The 20,241-nt window shown below is 50.3% G+C and overlaps 2 protein-coding genes across 2 annotated transcripts; both read left to right on the top strand.

Moving 5' to 3' along the window:
• Positions 1-7,857: 7,857 nt before the first annotated feature.
• On the top strand, positions 7,858-12,794 carry LOC119174737 (uncharacterized). The gene is made up of 3 exons (XM_037425770.2): positions 7,858-8,229; positions 10,317-10,592; positions 11,984-12,794. Exons 1-3 carry the CDS (start codon positions 7,882-7,884, stop codon positions 12,401-12,403), a joined length of 1,044 nt encoding a protein of 347 aa, XP_037281667.2. The 5' UTR covers positions 7,858-7,881; the 3' UTR covers positions 12,404-12,794.
• Positions 12,795-15,769: 2,975 nt separating this feature from the next.
• Positions 15,770-17,058, top strand: LOC119174738 (NPC intracellular cholesterol transporter 2). Its single transcript, XM_037425771.2, has one exon. It carries the CDS (start codon positions 16,390-16,392, stop codon positions 16,858-16,860), a length of 471 nt encoding a protein of 156 aa, XP_037281668.2. The 5' UTR covers positions 15,770-16,389; the 3' UTR covers positions 16,861-17,058.
• The last annotated feature ends 3,183 nt before the right edge of the window (positions 17,059-20,241 follow it).

Raw genomic sequence — 20,241 nt, 5'->3', positions numbered from 1 at the left:
TCCTTGCAATGTCACTTGTCTTACTTCGTGCACTGGAAGAATCGCATCTCTTTTAGAGACTGCTCCTTGGTTTTTGGATGTGCACTCTACGCGAACATCAACTGCCCTTCCGTCAGGGTTGTCTAGAGGACTCCATACCTCTTCTAAAACTGTGGATTTGGTTGCACCAGTTCGTGTAGCCACATGGATATATAAGGAACTTGACTGTCCCTTCTCTGAAACTTCCTGCGAAGCCGCATTGATCACGGTCACCAAACCTCGACTGTTCTCGCCATCACCCTTCCCTTCGACTCCGCCGTCCACTTGTAGGGAACCTGCACCTAAACCTTCATCCCAAACGTTCCAAGTCTGCCGTCGAAATTGCTAATAAAGGTCCTACTATCAGAGCACATGTCGATTACCCGCTTTTTGGAGCTCAAATACGAAAATTCCGCTCGCCAGTCTCTACCTTGTAGTACTCTTGCTTCGGCCTCTGCCAGTTTCAGCCGCAACTGAAACGTCTTTTGCCTTTGTAGTGGACGCTGAGTGCTATGTTAATCCTCTAATGGATGGCGCTGTCGGCATGCGCGCGCCACCTCATGTGGGGTATATAGCAGGGGGGCAGTTGGGAATAAAGGGGGGTCTTCTTGTTGTTGCTATGAGCCATGCTCGTGTCTTACTCGGCGTCTCTGAACATGGTGTCAGAAGTGGGCGTCTAACGCGGAGTTATGGAGGAGACAGACGCCGGACCTTCTCAGCTCAACTTCATTCACGTCGGTACACCGGGACTTCAGCCTCCGTCGCCTTTCAACTTCACCAGCCCTGGGGAATGGACAACATGGATAACGAGGTACGAAGATTACGCCTTCGCGGCCGGTATCAACACAGCCACCGACGAGGTGCAGGTGCGAACTCTTTTATATTGCATGGGTTCCCAAGCACGTAGCGTCTTGTCGTCGCTAGGACTGTCTGCTCCGGAAAACCGCCCGTTTGCGGAAGTCAAGGCTAAGCTCACTTCGCATTTTGTCCACCCTATCAATGAGATTTACGAGAGCCGCCGATTTCACCGCCGAGTGCAACAACTTGGGGAGCCGGTTGATGAATTTTTCACCGCGCTCAGGAATCTTGTCAAGCGTTGTGGGTACAACAACGCCGAGATCGAAGACCGCCTTGTGCGAGACAAGTTTGTCGTTGGATTGCGGAATGAGAAGCTATCGGATCAGTTGTGCCGATGTACGAAACTTACAGCTGAGGAAGCGTTGTGCCAAGCGCGTGTTCATGAAGAAGCCGAAAAAGAGCGTCTATCCCGTGAAACTCCCAGCGAGAACGGGGCCTTTGACAGCTTAAACGTGGACGCGGCGCAACGCGCGAAGAACGCTTCATCGCGTCGCAGCAAATCTGTGCAGCCAACTCAGTCTACTTGCGATTACTGCGGCCGTGGTCACCACTCTCGAAAAGAATGCCCAGCTCGCAAAGCCACATGCAATTTCTGCAAGAAGCAAGGTCATTTTATTGCTGTTTGCCGGGCCAAGCATCGGAAAGAGCTGTTAGGCTCAGTGGAACTTCACGCGCTCAGTACGCGTCGGGCACGATATGCCGACATTCACGTGAATGGTCACCTCGCACACTTCAAGATAGACTCAGGGGCCGAAATAACGGTGGTTTCACCTTCTTTTCCGGCATTACCTACTGTTTTGGATAAAGTGGACGCCGAGGTATCCGGTCCTGGAAATCAAAGGCTGCACGTTCTGGGATCTTTCACTGCTACCTTGCAGTGGCGTAACAAAGTGTCTGTGCAAAGACTGTATGTTATCAAGAACCAGACGACACACCTCCTGGGATTACCAGCAATTGAAGACTTGGGCATCGTTCAGTTTTTGGACTCTGTGGATGGTATTCCGTCATCTCAATCAAAAATTTTTCGTGGGCTTGGCGAAGTACAGGAAGAATACCACATCCGCGTCGCTCAAGATGCTCGTCCCTTTTCATTAAGTGTTCCTCGACGAATACCTCTGCCTCTGCTAGAGCATGTGAAGAAAGAATTGGATGAAATGGAAACCCAAGGAGTCATTCGCAAGGTTGACACGCCTACCGCATGGTGTTCAGGCCTCGTCGTCGTGCCGAAGTCGTCGGGCGGGTACAGGCTCTGTGTCGACTTGACGAAGCTTAACAAGGTTATCCAGCGGGAACGCTACATTCTGCCGACAGTTGAAGACATCTTAGGTCAGCTTGGTGGGGCACAAATTTTTTCCAAGCTCGATGCAAGATCCAGCTTCCACCAAATAAAACTAACTCGTGAGAGTGAAGAACTGACGACATTCATCACACCTTTTGGCCGATATTGCTACAAGCGTCTTCCCTTTGGCATTGCGACAGCACCCGAGTATTTCCAACGCTTCATGTCGAGACTGCTCGAAGGCATCACCGGAGTCGTCAACATGATAGACGACATACTCGTCTTTGGTAGGAACCATGAAGAGCACGACCAGCGTCTAGCTGACGTCTTGGCACGGTTGACTCAAGCGGGTGTCACTCTTAATGAAAAGAAGTGTCAGTTCAGGGTCTCTTCTGTCAAGTTCTTAGGAGTTGTCGTCAGCCAGCAAGGAATTAGTCCAGACCCGGACAAAGTCAAGGCTATCATGGATCTCCCACCACCAATCGATGTTAGTGGTGTTCGCCGATTACTTGGAATGGTAAACCATGTGGCTCGATTCATTCCAAAACTGTCTGAGATCTCCGCACCTATTCGTGCACTCCTCAACAAGAATAACGCGTGGAGCTGGAGTTACAACCAAGAGGAAGCGTTCAAGAAGATAAAGTCTTTGCTCAGCTCCGACACATGTATGGCTATGTACAATCCCCATTACCCAACTATAGTATCGGCTGACGCAAGCTCTCATGGCCTTGGTGCCGTTTTACTCCAAGATCAACCGTCAGGAATTCGACGAGCAGTTGCCTATGCTTCCAGATCTCTCACTACTACGGAAGGACGCTACAGTCAAACGGAAAAGGAGTCTCTGGCTGTCACATGGGCTGTCACCAGGTTCGATCAATACCTACGTGGACTAAGCTTTGAGGTCGAATCCGATCACCTTCCGCTTGTAGCTCTCCTGTCAAGTAAAGATCTGGACATCTTGCCACCTCGAATTCAACGTATGCGAATAAAACTGATGCGCTATCAGTTCGCCGTCAAGTATGTTCCTGGAAAACTGCTAGCCACAGCGGACACACTATCAAGAGCACCCTGCGACTTGCCAACTTCTAAAGCAGTCAGCAGCTTGGAAGTCTATATAGGGGAAGTTCTCAAGGAGCTACCTTTACAACTGGAAAATCAGCTAGACGAGATCCGTCGTCTTCAAGCTCAAGATAGCGAGTGTTCTTCTATTATGACTTATTGTGAGAAAGGCTGGCCGTCCAAGAAGAGAGTTCCGACCCATTTAGCACCATACTGGAAGGAGCGAGAAAGACTGAGTGTGTACGATGGGTTACTCTTACTGGATCGCCGCATTGTCATCCCGTCAGCCCAACGCAAGGACATTCTCGCACTACTGCACGAAGGACATCAAGGTGTCCGCCGCTGTCAAGTGCGCGCCCGCGAGTGCGTTTGGTGGCCCCATTGCAGCCAGCATATTGAGGACCTTGTGGCTCAATGTGCTAAGTGTGCTGAGACGCGAACCTTGCGTTCTGAGCCACTGTCACCAACGCCAACACCGGAACGACCATGGCAACGCCTGGGAATCGACTTGTTCCACCTGGAAGGACGCGACTACGTCCTCATTGTCGACTACTACTCCCGATTTCCAGAAATAGTCACACTGGGAACTTCATCAGCAAAAGCGGTTGTTGCTGCGGTCAAGAGTTGTTTTGCCCGTTTTGGGATACCAGACGTTGTGCGGACGGACAATGGACCTCAATTCTCGTCCAAGGAGTTCGCCGACTTTGCAACGGCGTATCGATTCTGCCACGAGACCAGCAGCCCTCGATACCCTCAGAGTAACGGAGAGGTAGAGCGCATGGTGCGTACCGTGAAAGATTTGCTGAAGAAAAGCCCGGATCCGTACCTCGCTCTACTCGCATACCGAGACACACCTGGAGTTTCGGGCGTCTCTCCAGCTCAGTTACTCATGGGAAGGAGACTACAAACTCGTCTTCCGGTTCTGCCTGAACGACTTCTTCCGGCCTTACCCAATCACGAGGAATTTCAAGCACAGGATACTGCGGCGAAGTTGAAACAGGCGAAAGACTACAATAGCCGTCACAGTACTACTCCTCTGATTTCTCTCAGTATGGGGGAGGATGTGTGGATAAAGGATTTAGGTTGCAGCGGTCGTGTCCTCAGCCCAGCTCAGCGACCAAGGTCATATGTGGTCGAGACTCAAAGTGGTGTTGTCCAGAGGAACCGTTGCCATCTGGTGCCGTTTGTAGATGACCAAAATGTCCAACAGCAAGCATCAATGGCTTCATCACCGACGCATGGAACCTTGTCATCAAATCCGCCAAGAGACTCAGCCTCGACCTCAGCGTCGGAATCATTGTCTCCAAGTGCTTCAAGTGCTTCGTGCGCATCACCTGTGCCGCCTGTGAAGATGCCTCCCTCGCCTGAAGTGCAGACGCTACCTGTGCAAGCAAGTGCGCCTCAGTGTGATGAACCTAAGCGTACGCGTTCTGGCCGTGCCGTGAAACCGCCGCGCAGGTTGAACATGTAACTATCCCGGGAGGGAAGATGTAGTGGACGCTGAGTGCTATGTTAATCCTCTAATGGATGGCGCTGTCGGCATGCGCGCGCCACCTCATGTGGGGTATATAGCAGGGGGGCAGTTGGGAATAAAGGGGGGTCTTCTTGTTGTTGCTATGAGCCATGCTCGTGTCTTACTCGGCGTCTCTGAACAGCCTTAGCTCTTCAATTTCCTTCTTTCTCATCTCTCTTTCAAACTCCATTTCCTCCTCCCTCTCTTTGCGAATGCGCCTCTCACGTTCCCCACATCAAGCCTCCATTTCATCGCCTTTAGACCCATGCGTCTTGCCGACTCCTCTAGGTCTGCCCTACTCATGTTCCTGTTCTAGTGTGGAGAGGTAAGTGGTAAAAATGGTCTCGTCCTGTCGCGGACGCCAATTTGTCACGAGGCCGTTTAACGGGTATGCACTCGTGTAGGTTCGTGTAAAAGCAAAAACCACCGACGACATAACCATCATCGGGAAATGAGCTGACGAGACCATTTGCTCCCACCCAAATCTCCAACAGTCAATATATTTACAAACCCCTAAATAACAAATAGCAGACAAAGAACAAAGCATACATAACTAGAAAGAGGTTGGCAAAAAGACCAAACGGCTAAAGACGTGAACAGTGCATTACATAAATGGTCAGTTCAAAATAAACTTTGTCACGACATAGCTGGAAGAGGTGCTTGCAGCGAAAGCTGTGCTACCAATGCATGGACGCACTCACGTAAACGACGACAGCGGGGATGCGGGGCTTGCAACTGATGCGACCGAGTAATGGTGAAGACGCACTTGTGCAGTAGGTAAAGAATGGTGATTAGCTTGAGACGCTCACGTGGTTGACTGGCACGGCAGGATGCGTCGGGCTGGTCGAAGTCAGTGACCTTTCGGCGTTCGGCAACCGCAGCTCGCACACGAAGCCGGAGACGTTTCTTGGCCAACGCCAGAAGACCAGAACAAGCCTGGCCCACGTCAGGTGACGAGAAGAAGCTTAGTGTCCAGGTGGGAACCCGCTGGGACCTCGATGCAGGAGCTCTGCTGGCCGCCACTCCCGCGCCCTGGCCACCTTCTTCACTCTGTCCCGACTCGGCCACGTCTGCCTGGCTTTAGGACTGTGGAACCGTCGGTGACGAGAGAACGCAGGCTGGTGGCGACGCGTCAGCGAACCAGGGTCAACCTGGCCAAGCAGCTGGGCGCACAGCTCAGGCCCGTAGCCCGACGGCTGTTGCTCGCCTGTTGAAATCAAAGTCCGCAGGTCCTAGGAAGGAGTTCAGGACCGGATGGCCACGGTGCTCTCGAGCGGGAACACGACAGCAGGAGGCCCCGGCCGGTCGAAGTCCTGCAGGCTCGGGTCTGACGCCCGACGGCCCATCTTCAGCGCCCGGTCCGGTGACGACCTTCCGCTTGCCCCGTCTTCTTGAACTCCCCTTGATCTGCTCTGCTCAGGCTTCTGCTGCCGCTCTGGCCCACTTGTCTCGTCCCGATTGGAGATTCTGTACTTTCGTGGTACCCAGCCATTGGGCCTTGAAATCTCCGTGGAAGGACCTCATTGAAGCAAAATTTTCACGCCCACACGTGCCACAACCGAGCGTTATCTTCATCTTCTTCTGGCTGATGGAGTGGCGCACTTTTTAAACGCGCGCAATCACATCACACACTGATAGAAGGAGCTTAACCAAGCTATCACACAATTTCTGCCTGACGCAAGTTACCTGTTAGCCCAATGACCAAGATAGCCCCTCTCTACCAGCTTTTACTTAACACATAGAGTAAATGCCTGGTAAAATTTAACAGAGAAAGCCGGCACTCACCCAGTTCGCAGTCATGTCTCCGGCGTCGTGCCTCTCAGAAGTGCCGTTCGATTCCATCTGGAAGTCGATGAGCTCGTGTCCTCCTTCTCCTGTCGTCCCGTTGTTGAACTTCGGGCTCACTCCGTCCAGTTGTCGCTTTCGGGGTTATCGGCATCCCGCCGCTGCCATCCAGTTGTTGGGACTCCGGGTTCTGCCGGTCTCGTTTTCGGTAGCTGGCCCCGTCGCAGGATCCATCGTCCAACAATTCAGCGAGAAGAAGCGCCCGAACGAACAACAGAGATTTATTTACATGTGGAGAAGGGGTCAACTGACCCAAAGAGAGAAGAGTGCGTGTGATACAAAACGTCTTCGGCATTTTATAGCGCCGCGCCGTTGACACTGGGCGCCCCGTCCGCATCGTCAGCCAATACGGTGTCTCCGGCACCTCGGCCACGAGAGAGGGGGAAACACACCTTACAACACATGGAGTGGCTCAACCTAACACGAGGTTCATATATGGTCACGGCGCCCTAAAATGTTACCAAACATGGTCACGAACGCACAGCAGACCCCGGAGCTCTCCCGGCGAGGAGGAACCCGAATGGGGAGGTGGGGGTGGCCGCCACCGTCGGTCAAGAACCGGTTCTCCCCCAAACTCTTCCTGCTTGGCTCCCCAGGGCCGGTCGTAACACTGTGTATCATGTTCATAGAAATGAGACGCTCGCCGTGAACGGCAATCGAGGATGCATCTTGGAACCTAACAGTGCGGCGCCTTACCTGCTTAGCCACCACGGCGGTTTGTGCCAGCACAGTCTCACAGTTTCTAATAGAATACTCGGCGGCCAAGACAATTATCGAGAACGCGCTAGCAGACTAGATATAGGAGCACGCGTGGCTATATACGCACGAATTTCCTCGCCTTGCTGTTGGTCAGCTGCGTGCGTGACGTTGGTATTAGTAAGCGCAGTATTTTGGCATCTGTGCATGTATCTCAACCGCCATCTGGCTCCACGTTTCGTAAAATAGCAACTAATGCTTGGACGACCCAGCTACACGTGTAGTTTTATTGAGGACATGCTACAGCTGTGGCTAGATTGCCACTTTGAGACGTAAAACGAGAATACAAGCTAGGTATACACTTGTGTAGCGAGTGGACAGAAATTTGACGCTCCCCCCCTCCAAAAATTTTGAATTTTCTATACGTGTACTAGCACGTGCAAACGGGCAAACCATGTACGCTCGCACGAGCGAGCGTACATGGTTTTGATCCGGCCGCCCGCTAAAAAAAAAAAATTGGCTAGCTATACTGTGGTTCTAGTTGGACTTTTCGTGAAGTATCATATATCGCCCGCCGTTCAGAGATAAAACCAAGTATTGACGTCACGCTCGCATGACCGCTTTTTGTTGGGTTGCGTCATCTTGCGTGAAATGTGAAAGACGAAGACGAAGCTCGTGGCGGCCGTGGCCTCGCGCGATTGGCGGCAGGAGCACGCGTCGCCGGCCCGTCGTGCAGCAGCAGCGCGCCAGCCCAGGTCGTCTCTGGAGCCCGGAGGCCGGCAGTCCCCCCCGGCCGCCCGACACCCGAACCGTGCCCACTCGCGGCAGTGGTCCGCAGCCCTTCGCCGGTCGCCGCTGCAACAGCCCCGCCGGCGAGATGGCGACCGCCTGGCGAAAGGGCAACTCCGGTGGCTCGCGGCAAGACAGTGCCCCGGCGCAGCTCAGCCGTCACTCGTCGCAGGTAATGGACTTCACGTGTGGTGTACAGACGGCGTGGAAGCATAATCACGTATAATAATGATTATAAGGAGTTCACGTCTCAGAACAACGATATGATTATGAGGGACGTTGCAGTTGAGGGTGACGGAAATTTTGATTGATATGTGGGGTTTAACGTCCCAAAACCAGCATATGATTATCAGGGACGCCGTAGTGGAGGGCTCCGGAAATTTCGACCACCTGGGGTTCTTTAACGTGTACCCAAATCTGAGCACACGGGCCTACAGCGTTTCCGCCTTCATCGGAAATGCTGGACGGAAATTTTGACAACCTGTGGTTATTTAACGTGCGCATAAATCCAAGTGCAGAGGCCTCAGACATCTTCGTCACCATCGGAATTGCAGCCGCCGTAGCCGGAATTCTATCCCGCGACCTAAGGGTTTATAACGTCATAACCCATACACCGTCGCGGTGGTGTGGAAGCATATCCGGGGTGGTAATTTATTGGTACGTGGGGTTTAACGTCTTAAAACCACCATATGATTGAGAGACGCCGTAGTAGAGGGCTCCGGAATTTTCAACCACCTGGGGTTATTTAACGGGCGTCTAAATCTAAGCACATAGGCCTGTATATCGATGGTGGTAGAATATTCTGACAGCCGGAGGGAAGCGAGGACACGGCAGCAGTTGCGCGATGGACAGAGAATGCACGTTTACTCTACACGAGTAGATGAACGTGCTTATCGATTTTGCCAGCAGCTTGCCAATGTATAACATGGTTGAAAAGTTACCAGTGGCAGTCCTATCAGCAGGTGTGCGCTAAAACAAGAAAAAGAAAGGGGGGGGGGCGCAGCCACGAAGTAGTGGTACGAAGACTGAAGAAATAGCGGAGCTAGCTGATGGCCTTTCTAAATTGATTGATTGATTGATATGTGTGGTTTAACGTCCCAAAATCACCATATGATTATGAGAGACGCCGTTGTGGAGGGTTCAGGAAATTCCGACCACCTGGGAATCTTTAACGTGCACCCAAATCTGAGCACACGGGCCTACATTCCCGCCTCCATCGGAAATGCAGCCGCCGTAGCCGGGATTCGAGCCCGCGACCTGCGGGTCAGCAGCCGAGTACCTTAGCCACTAGACCACCGCGGCGGGGCTGATGGCCTTACTAAAACTTGTATAGTTTGGCTATGGTAACTCATCATATTGTACGAGTACTTAGCACAACTGAATAATTTCTCGAAATACTTAAACCTTTATAGAAGAGTGCGTGAACGTCTGTGCTTCGCGGGGTTACGAATTCGCGCTAAGCACTTACAGTATATGATGGCCTTATATACCTTCCTCCTCACCTTAACTTCCCTTTCTCACCTCTTGGCAAGTGATAAAGAACTATGTATACAACACTATGCTATGCTTTACCTTTTCATCTCCTCCTCTCTCTCCCTCTAACACTTACAATCACAGCAATGAATTTTATTTCAGCAGTGAGCTGTTAGCTGTATTAAAGGCGAAAAAATACACATCTAAAGAAAACCATTACAATAAGCTTGACCACCAGGTGCGCACACAAGCATCTCAAACTATAATTTGGTTCCGAAAGCTGCGAAAATATTTTTGTTGCAGATTTCGTGTAGTTTCTAGCATCTACCATAATTTTTATTTGGTATGAGCAATCAGTACACAATATCATTCTATTTCATTGATTGATTGACTGACTGGGCCAGAAGATCACGCCCCGCCGCAGTGGTCTAGTGGCTAAGGTACTCGGCTGCTGACCCGCAGGTCGCGGGTTTGTATCCCCGCTGCGGCTTCATTTCCGATGGAGGCGGAAATGGTGTAGGCCCTTTGTGCTCAGATTTGGGTGCACCTTAAAGAGCCCCAGGTGGTCAAAATTTCCGGAGCCCTCCACTACGGCGTCTCTCATAATGAAATGGTGGTTTTGGGACGTTAAACCCCACGAATCAATCAATGGCTAAACTATAGGTGGTTGTTTGCTGCCAGCTGTCGTGACAATAGAAGGGTCCTTGACTGCAGTTGTCTACAAACGTGACACGTGCTATTCACGCCGATGCATCATTTATATTGTAAACTGACTGATTGACACAGCGGTACCGGTGCCGGTGCGGCCAGTGCTGTCGCGATGGCTCGCGGGATAACCTCAAGCGGCCGACGGGCGTGGCGCGCAGCTTCGACGACCTCGAGCCGCACCACCAGTACCCGCGCTGTCGCAATGCCAGTCGACACCGGAACAAGAGCGCCACACGGGGACGCTACGGCAGCAACCACAGGTTCGGTTTGGACGACTACCGCTGCGTCTCGGCCTCGCCGCCGACTTCGCCAGCGGGAGACAAGCTATGCCAGTCTCACCCGTCTTCCACACAGGTGAGTGCTCGAACGAATACGCCCTATGAAATGGCCAGCGTGTCAAAAAGCAGGCGTGTATAGTACAGGAGGCACATGAATAACGAGAAATTTCGAGGTGATACCAATAATGGGCGTTAGTATAGTATATAGACGGTTTCAAGATTGCAGGCGTCGTGCCCCCCAAAACATCTGGTCACCTCATTTACCGGCTCGCAACCTCAAAACTGAAAGGAAGTTTTTACGTTTTTTCAAGGGTAAGTCAAGTCTTTTGTTAGTTTTTTTTAGATAAAAAGAACGTGCTTAATGTTCAAGGCCATCTCTTGTAGTTTTTATGTAGCCCCAAAAGAACATTTTTAAAAAATATATTTTGCCACACAATGGAAGGAAAGAAAATCGGCGGGTTATTTCCTAACGCTCTTCTTGCCCAACTATGCTATTCAGGCACATCAGCGGACGAAACCGGAAGTCATCAAGGGTAAACCGTGAAAGGGTCTATAGCACTCGTCCGTCAGCTTTCGCGCGCCCAGGTGTATCGCAAAGATTACTGTACCCGTGGCACTGAACCTAGATAGCTGACGGGAGGGCAAGTGATAAAGAACTGGACACATGCGCTGTTCAGCTGCTTACGTTGTTGGTCAAACAGCAGCACACAAGCACGTCGTGATACAGTAGTAAATGAGTTAAGAGCCGAGTATATCGTTGGGGTCTGTTCATTTTTTAGGTATTATTTTTTTCTTCTGAAGTACATCACTTCAAGCACATCCTGATTTGGCCCGCACTTATCACGCTGAGATAAATCAAACATACCGACAGTTTGTAGCATCTGTATAGCAGTCGAAACGTTTTTGTCGTAGATGAGCATTATTTCTTCGACGTGTCATTATTTGAATCCACTGTAGCGTTATCAATGGGGCCATAACGCTGCAGAAAGATTGTGCATAAAAGGCGACAAGACGTCTCATCGCCTTCCACATTGCATGTTTCCACTACTATAGCGTCATTTATGGGAAAGAACCACACATTGCCCTCTTCCAGCACTATAACGTGATTTCTAGGAACGAACCAACTATATAGACCAAAAGTATTGTAACGTGACTGAAGTATACTCATTCACTAAGCGAATGCTATATTAGTATCCATCCCGTCCACCATAACCTAGATATGAAGGGGTTGATGAAATCATTTAATGGCTGATCAGCCCCTAGCCGATTTCGGCGTGATACCTGCTCAACCGAACGGCGCGTGCTTGGACGCCCGCATATGGTTATGGACGTAATGCCTTCGCGCAAACTGTGATACCATGTAACGCATATGTGGCATGTTGCGCGTGTATACACTTGGTGCCGATGAAGCCCGCAATGTGTCGGGTGGGACGTTGACACGCGACGCCTTTCTAAACCTTCGCGCAGTTCAAGGTGGTGCTTGACGTGCGGCAGTTCAACCCCGAGGACCTGACCGTGAAGACGTGCGGCAAGCACGCCGTCATTCAGGCGGTGCGCACCGAGGACCGCGGCCGCAAGGGCATCATCGTCAAGGAGTTCACGCGCCGCTATTTGCTGCCGGATGGCGCCGACGCGGACCGCGTCTCGTGCTCGCTCACCGAGGACGGCTTCCTGACGGTCGACGTGCCCATGAAGGACCCGCCACTCATTGAGAACGAGAGGATCGTGCCCATCACGGTCATACACGGCAGTGGTGGTGGCGGCAGCACCGGCCAACAGGGCGCCCAGTCGCTTAGCCCTGGACAGCAGCTGTGCCAGGAGTACAAGAAGAACCAGACCTGCCGGAGACCGTCCAGAATCAGTCTGCACTCGGACGACATTGGCTAAACGAGTGCGCAGAAATAAGCGCACTGCACGTGCTGATCTCGGTTGCCGAAATATAAGCCTTGTCCGCAAGCAGGGTGTCTTTCACACGACGGACCGCCGCACCTCGTCAGCTTCGACTCGCTCATTGTCTACCTTCTGCTTTGACCCACGGCAGTTGCTTCGCTAAGATACCGAGGGAAGATGACATTACTCCCGTTTGCATCTACTTGCACATGCGCAAAGCCACGCTCATTAGCGCTACGGCACCGGAAGTCCCGATGTGTTGGGCAGGTGCGGAGTACCGTTGCCCGGGCAACTAAAGCGTCGGCTTGCTCTTCCAGTAGCCTTGGTCGGAACGGAGTAATGGCTTTTTAAACACATGGACTAATAAAATGCAATGAACAGAAAACTACTACATACCTTTATGTAAAAATTCGTGCTTCGCATTTATTATACTGGGGTACCTGGGATACGTTTTTCGCAGAGTCTACCCTTGCTCAATGATTGTAGTCAGCCAAACTCTATTTACTAAAACGCAAAAAAAACGTCCATGTTAAATTAGCTTGCCGAAATCTGATTACCTACGTCATAATAAAAGTGATTACAAAGACTATCCAAGTCGCCAGCTACAGCTCATAAATCGCAGCAGGTTCTGTACACTTCGATGTCTCCATTCACAGCGCAAGTATTGTCCACCTCCTGGAGCAATCAAGTTCGAGAAACAAATGTTTAGTCGTTGAAGGCAGCAATTTTATAATTCATTGCTTAAACTCCCCCGAAATCGGGCGATGAATAGTTAGGTTAGAAGAAAAAGATCTTAGAAAAAACCGCCAGGCCTATGTGGAACGCGCAGGAAGGACGGGAGGAAGGAAGTGCCTGGAAGCAGTGGCACACGCCCACGCTGGGGTATAGGCCAAGAACCGGGTATTTCTGACGATATCATTGTCGCAGCGAAAGCGAGAATGAGTCTCGCTCCGTCGCAACGTGCACGCCACAATTGTTTTCAAACCTCTCCCCAGGAACGTACACCCCGAATACCGCCAATCCCACCGCGTAGCGCGAGGAGCAACACTCCACAAGGCACTTGACACTTCAAAAGATCTGCGCTGGGTATATGCCGCGTGTGGTACAGACAGTTAGATAGCTGTACCTTATCATCCTTAATCCTTTAGGCTAACCGATTAGAGTCTGAAAAATTGAATTGCTGCACAAACTTGAAGAAAAAAACAAGAGAGACAGGAAAGAGTGCAGATTAGAGTCTGGTCATGAAGTTCAAAACAGTCCGTTCTTTTGTTTGAAAGAAAATCGAAACACTGCAATAAACGAAGCTACAGCTGCGTTTGACGCCCGCAAAAAAAGTACGAAGGATAGGCAAATACATGTACTATACCCATCATTTCCATGCTCGCTGAAGCCTATGGTTAAAGTGTGCTAGATGAGAATAGTGGGCTTACTCGGCCGCTCCTCCGACGTAGCTGGCGTTGCGTGGAACAGGTGGCGCCACAGGCAACTTCAATAGAAGCTTCATTTGCAGAAGTTGCTTTTCGCTGGACGCACGCGTGTTGCTACACGCGATTACTTGATATTTAAAATAATCTTGCTTCTATTAACTGCTTTCTGACTATATTGAGAGCGTGTGTTGCTTTCGGTTTGTCTTCTTTCCATTTTATTTTGCGACAAAATTTGCTGAATGTAAGCCCGATGACAGCCAATGCAACCCATGCCCTTTTTTTTGTTTTTAGTGCGACGCAGTCAATAACTTTGATGTGCTTGAGTTCATTTCATATTCACTATATGTTGTTCGACCACATCGCATTTGCCCTATATAGTACCTCGCGGCAAAGGACGACGTAGTACCCTCAAAACATGCGGTTTCATGCCGTGTAGACCAAACCATTTGTATCAATATACAATGCCTAAATTTCGCCTTCCAGCTCGGAATTAGAAACTTGAGCATGCCAGCTTCTCTGCCACGCTTAAACACGCAGGTATGCTTGCAGGGTTCATGCCTTCGTTATGCTAGAATGAAATGTTGTAGCTTAATTATTTTTGCTCCGTTTTGGTTGATGCACTAAAGATAGTAGTTTTTTTATGGGGGGGGGGGGGGGCTTACTATATTTTTTACAATCATGGTGAAATCTGCGCACGCTTATGATTGTTCGTCAGAAGTCCCCATTCTCTTCCTCTCAAGAACGGTTCTTTCCATTCGTCGAATTTTTACTAAAGTAGGCTGGCAGATTGGGAAGAATCGCGGCACAGCATTGCCGTGGAGAATGGGTCTCCCACGAGGTCTCTGACACTTCTTTTCTATCGATAATGTGCGCCTCTGAGCACATGGAGCAGCTCGTGCACTGCGCTGGTGTCTTCCGGGGACTCGTCCGCACTGACAGCTAGGACGTTTGGCGCGAGAATATCAAAGTGGCTTCGGCACCCACATTTACTTCTTGCGCGTTTTTTTTTTTTATCGAACCAAAGTCACCTCGCGGCAAGTCTGGTGATTTCTGCATTGTGAAAGAGTACTTTACTAATATGAGATATTATTGTTTTGCTCTTTAGTGCTCCTTTAATACATAACCAACAATGTACGTGGCCTTTACAGGGAAGGGTGAACATGCAATAGCATGATGCAATGTTTATGTACATACTCATCACGCAGAATGGTGATTCCCTAATCTTACCCTCTTGTGCGCCTCAAAAGTAGTCGGACGCTTAAATCTCAGTCGTCATAGCGTTCTTTCTTTTTTGTTGTCATTTCGTATATCCACCCCTTATGTAACGACCTCCTCGTGGGGTTCTAAAACCAATAAAGTGGAGTAAAACTGAATGTTGTTCCCACTCTCTCGGCTATCAAGCACAGCGAGGCCCTATACATACAACGGAACCGGACGCGCCACACAGCGATCTTCTTGCTTGAGAATAGGCTGTGAAACTTTCTGGCGAAGACGTACTGCGTATCTTGAAAAAAAACAAGCCGCGGATACACGGGTTTATGCGAACATATTTTTAACACTGAATACGACCACCCCAAGTCTTTTTCTAAGAAAACTGAACTTGAAGTGTAGAAGCCATGTCTTTTTTTTTTTTTTGTACGAGTATTTCTGCTCATGCATCCGATGGCCGTAACCCTATACACGACGCCCTCAAGGGGCACGCCGACAGCTGAATATAAGCACTCGTTTCCGCCGCACGAGAATGGGTTATCTCTACGACGAGCCTTCACCCCACGAGTCGGCCCAGCTTCAGACATAACATTATCTCATGCACTGCCTAATGAGACTCCCAGTGGATGCTGGCTTATCTCATTAGGAGACTGCTGGTAGCAGCAGAGGGTTTATACAGATTGCTACGATGAAGAGACGTATTTTCTTCCAGTGAAGGAACACCAAGTGCTGCCGACTGTTCTCGTAAACGGTCGGTCAAAGTAGGAAGGGAAGTGTTGCAAAAGCGTCCACTGAAGCAACCTCGAAGAAGCGGCGTCGCAAGCGGTGAGTGTTTTGCACCCACACGCCTTGACAATCGTATCGCCTGCTTTGCGGACCTGTACCGACAGCCGAGGAGTGCGCCGCAGCGAACGGCCCCGAAACTCCCCACCCACGCTGACCCTCTTATCTCCTTTGGCTGCAGGAAAAAAGTGTATGCAATAACAAGATCGACATCGGCCGGCAGTAGCGTGAGTTCAAAACAAACGTACGACAGCGGAAAAAGGCACCTCACCTGCTTGCATGCGCTCTTGCTGACCCACAAGGAACGACCGCAAAACAGAAACCAACAGAAAAAAAAAAGCAGCAGAGGTGGTCGTCAACCACGTGATCGTGGTTATCTAGACTAACACTGCTGACGCAATTTGTGACGAACGGGCTATAGCTGCAGGAGTTGACGTCAAGCTCGCCAAACTGGACGTCGATAGCGTGAAGCATCGCGCGGAGACGACGCGGTAACGTAAGCCTTACGCATGTACAGCGTCGCCTGCTAGAAGGAGCACACGTACTTATAGACCAGAAGCTACAATGACGCAGTGCGTGCCATCCGCGTACCGCGCAACATTCCTGGTCCTCCTGACCACGACGCTGGCGGGCCAGTGCTGGGCCGTGTGGAAATCCTGCACGGCCAACAACGGTCAAGTGCTGGACCTGTCGGTGGACACACCGTGCAACAAGGACCGCTACATCCTGCAGAAGGGCACCAACGTCACTCTCAACGTCCAGTTCTGGTCGTCCGTGGACAGCGACCAAGTGAAGGTCCGCGCGCACGGATTCGTGATGGGAATGCCGGTCCCGCTCAAGATGCCCAACGAGGACGGCTGCAAGGACAGCGGCATCGAGTGCCCCGTGAAGAACGGCGAGAAGTACGCGTACGTACAGCGGTTCGAGGTGAAGCCTTCCTACCCGAAGATGAGCGCCAACCTGAGGTGGTCGCTGGGCGATTCGAACGGCGGTACCGTGGCCTGCGTTGTCTTGCCCGTCGAGATCGTCGAGTGATTGATTAACCAGACGCACTGTTCTATGGTGATGGTGCGAAGACCACGAGCTCCCTGGCAAGACAGAACGGATGTGTATGCTCCGAGGGGCGATTGATCGCCTCCAGTGTTGTATTGGTTGTCGTATGTGAGCTGTTTGCTTAACGCGGCACGGCAGAACGAATTAAAGCAAAGCAAATGGTGTGTTCTGAAACCCGCATATATGTTGTGAAGTTTATGTCGTAAAGTGCCATTAAGAGGGCTCAACAGTGCGAGCGCCCATAGAGAATACGTGTGTACTTTTTGAAGTTCTAGCTTGTACAAATTTGGTCAGATTTACACGGAGTTTCTAGGACTTGCTTCTATAGGACTTGGCTATATGTGATGCAGGTTGTTTGTAGGTGACTTCTATAGGTCGTTGCTATATGCTAGGCGATGCTAGGTTGTTTCTGCAGAGCGGTGCCGAGTGGTTCGAGATAAACCACGGTCACGATATGGGCACGCGTTCTTTGTTGGCGTAGGCCTTTTATCGCTTCGGTGTCTTCTCGCAGAAGCTGTTGTTTTTCCCGTTCCCTACGGTATTCTCTCATTTTACATACACACGGCGGCCGGCTCGTCGCTACGCCGCGATCTGTTTGGCCAACTGCTGCCTTCATTTCATTCCGGTAGCAATTATATGACACTCTCGGCTGGATTTTGCCACCGGCGTTGCCGTCATTCACCGTATATATACGTATGTGTATATATGAAAACACAAGTCGGAAAAATAATCTAGATAACGGCTCCGGCGCGCGGAATCGAACGTCTGACTACTTGATTGTGAGTGCGAAGCGTTAGCCACTCAGCCACAAAGCACCACCTCCTTCAACGTTGAAACTATCGTGCTTTCAGCATTACCAGCGAGATGGCGCAATGAGCGCGCATCACCAGATCGTCACGACGCGCGCTCTCGTCTCCCACGCGTACTTTGCGCCGCAAAAAAAAAGGGGAGGGGGGGGGGGCGTGGACGTTCACGCGTGGGCGTGCTTGTCTAGTTGTGGAGACAATCGTACGCCTTGGGCTTTCACCGGAACGATTTTCTGTAGTGGTTATCGGGCGCACAGAGGTAACTGCACTCGTTGTAGTCTCCGTTTCCGCTTTTCAGACACAGCGAAGAAACAACTGGGATGCTTATTCACGTTCATCAGTACCTGTGAGCACGTTTCGTGCGTCATTTGCGCGTAAAAAATGTGGGGCACGTTTTGATCTGCTTGCCGATCTGTGACTTGCCAATTTGTTGCTATCGCGTTCATTGCTTTACACCTGCGGCAAAGTTGTGACTTTTGTATGTGGACCAGTTACAGCGTAATATGCCTGTGGCACATACCCGTTCATATTAACGTTTTGTGATAGTCGTCGGCGCAGGTTACTGCTAGCATAAATAAAATTCTGCACTGATATAAAGGGAGGGTTTCAAACCTTTATGTTGATGCTTGTCTGCGCGTGTATAGGCCCTATGTGCTGCATACAGCATTCAGTACTAAATATTTCGGGCGTATAGGGTGAACGCATCCCCAGGGCGGCACGTGGAGGGTACGGATGAGCTGGAGCCCCCCTCCCCACGCCCAATTTTCACCTGCCCCCTTATGCCCCCCAAATCCAACATAGTCAAATGATAATGTACGATTTACTAGAGTTCGTGCCCTCCTGCGCAAACTCACTTTTTTCGGGTGCCCCCCCCCCCCCCCCCCCCCGTGAAAAAATCCAGGCGCCGCCCCTGCCCCTCCCCACCACCCAAACACAGCAATGCAACTGGCTTATCAGGTACGCGCGGACTGTCGTTTGGATTACCACTGAACCACTCGCGTAGGCATATTAGCACAGCAGCGAAGTTATCGTGATGACGTGCTGTCTGCCGCCTATTTGACATGACTTAATTGTTAGGCCTAACCAGCACTGCTGTGTGCGAATTGTTGGCGACTAATTGTTTGGCATCCAGTCATTGCATATCTCTTTGTGGGGGGCTCATGGCCTTCAAAAAGCAAATGACTTGCCTCACTAACGAAAGCCAAAGTGCGTGAATTAATAAGGGGAACAACCCAAATGCTGCCAACCTTTTCACGGCGGCCATTTCCTAGACATCAAGCGTGGAAGACTTTCAGTAGGATAGGAGTCATATTTATGTATGTCTTACTTTTTGTTTGTAACCAGAGGCATATCCAGGACATGGCACACTATACACTCCCGTGGTCTTTACCTGCCATAGACAGGTAAGACCACTCCCGTGGTCCTTACCTGTCTTTACCCCTATGATCAGATACTGATCATAGGTGCCCGCAATGTTCTTCACTCTTGGGAGCTAAGTTCCACAGTAGGTCCCTTACCCTTCCCCCAGATGAGTTTGAAATAAAACAAGTGAAGGACTCCGGTCGCAACTTCTGGAGTCATCTACTACAATGTCTCTTATAATCATATGGTGGTTTTGGGACATTAAACCCCACATATCAATCAATCAATAAAACAAGCTTGGCAACAGATGCAAAAAAAAAAAAAATAAGCAATGACGTGTTTGTCACAATGGCTTGCCTTGCCTGCCTTGTCCCCGGCGTTTGTGTGGTAAAGTGAGCTCTGTAATGTGCTTGCTGTAAACGAAGTACTCTTACTCTAAAAGGTTTAAAGCATATAGAAACAGTTCTCTGAATGCAAGAACAGGGGTCCTCGGTCGCCATTGTCGTCAAAAACCTCTGCCCTATACCCCATACTTTAGACAATGACAGGTCAAGCCTGACTGAGAAAAGTATGGGACAAACTTGGTGCCCTTATTATATTAATAGGGTGGAACACCCCTCCCTCCTGCCGGCCTTGTGAGGACATCTTAGAATGGCACAGTGCGTGGCATAGTTGCAAAGCTTTTCACTTTCCAATAGTTGCAGAAAGAAATGATGACAATAGTAATTTTTGGGGTTCAATATCCCAAAACAAGGAAGGAAACCATCAGAATTGACCATGCTCAGCCTGTTTCAGTTCACTTTGGGACAAAGGCCTCTGTCGGTGATCTCCAGTTTGCCCTATCCTGAGCGGGCCGATTCCACTTTATCCCTGCGAACTTAATTTTGCTACTCCACCTAACTCTTTTCTTTCCTCGACAACAGCTCTCATTGCTTGGTGGCCATTTTGTTGCTTTTACTGTCCACAGGATGTTTATCTTATGCATTAGCCCATGTCCATACTCTCGCTTGAGTCAACCAAGATATCTACTACCATTGTTCCTTCTTTGACCCATTCAGCCCTCCTCCCATCTTTAAATATTACTTAGTTACTTATATTACAGAGAAATGTGAACATTTAAACATTATTATTGGAAGCCTAGTATTGAAAATCGCCACAGAATGTTGCAGATGAAGCGACTTCAGCGAAAGAATTG

The sequence above is a fragment of the Rhipicephalus microplus genome, chromosome 5 (genome assembly GCF_043290135.1).
Source record: "Rhipicephalus microplus isolate Deutch F79 chromosome 5, USDA_Rmic, whole genome shotgun sequence".
Classification (NCBI taxonomy): domain Eukaryota; kingdom Metazoa; phylum Arthropoda; class Arachnida; order Ixodida; family Ixodidae; genus Rhipicephalus; species Rhipicephalus microplus.
Note: the sequence above shows the minus strand (reverse complement) of the source record. Positions and strands in the feature narration are given on the sequence as shown.

Coding starts and splice junctions, on each gene's coding strand:
- LOC119174738 (XM_037425771.2), top strand. CDS start 16,390: ATGACGCAGTGCGTGCCATCCGCGTACCGCGCAACATTCCTGGTCCTC.
- LOC119174737 (XM_037425770.2), top strand. CDS start 7,882: ATGACCGCTTTTTGTTGGGTTGCGTCATCTTGCGTGAAATGTGAAAGA. Junction 8,230..10,316: donor TCAGCCGTCACTCGTCGCAG/GTAATGGACTTC, acceptor TGATTGACACAG/CGGTACCGGTGCCGGTGCGG. Junction 10,593..11,983: donor CTCACCCGTCTTCCACACAG/GTGAGTGCTCGA, acceptor ACCTTCGCGCAG/TTCAAGGTGGTGCTTGACGT.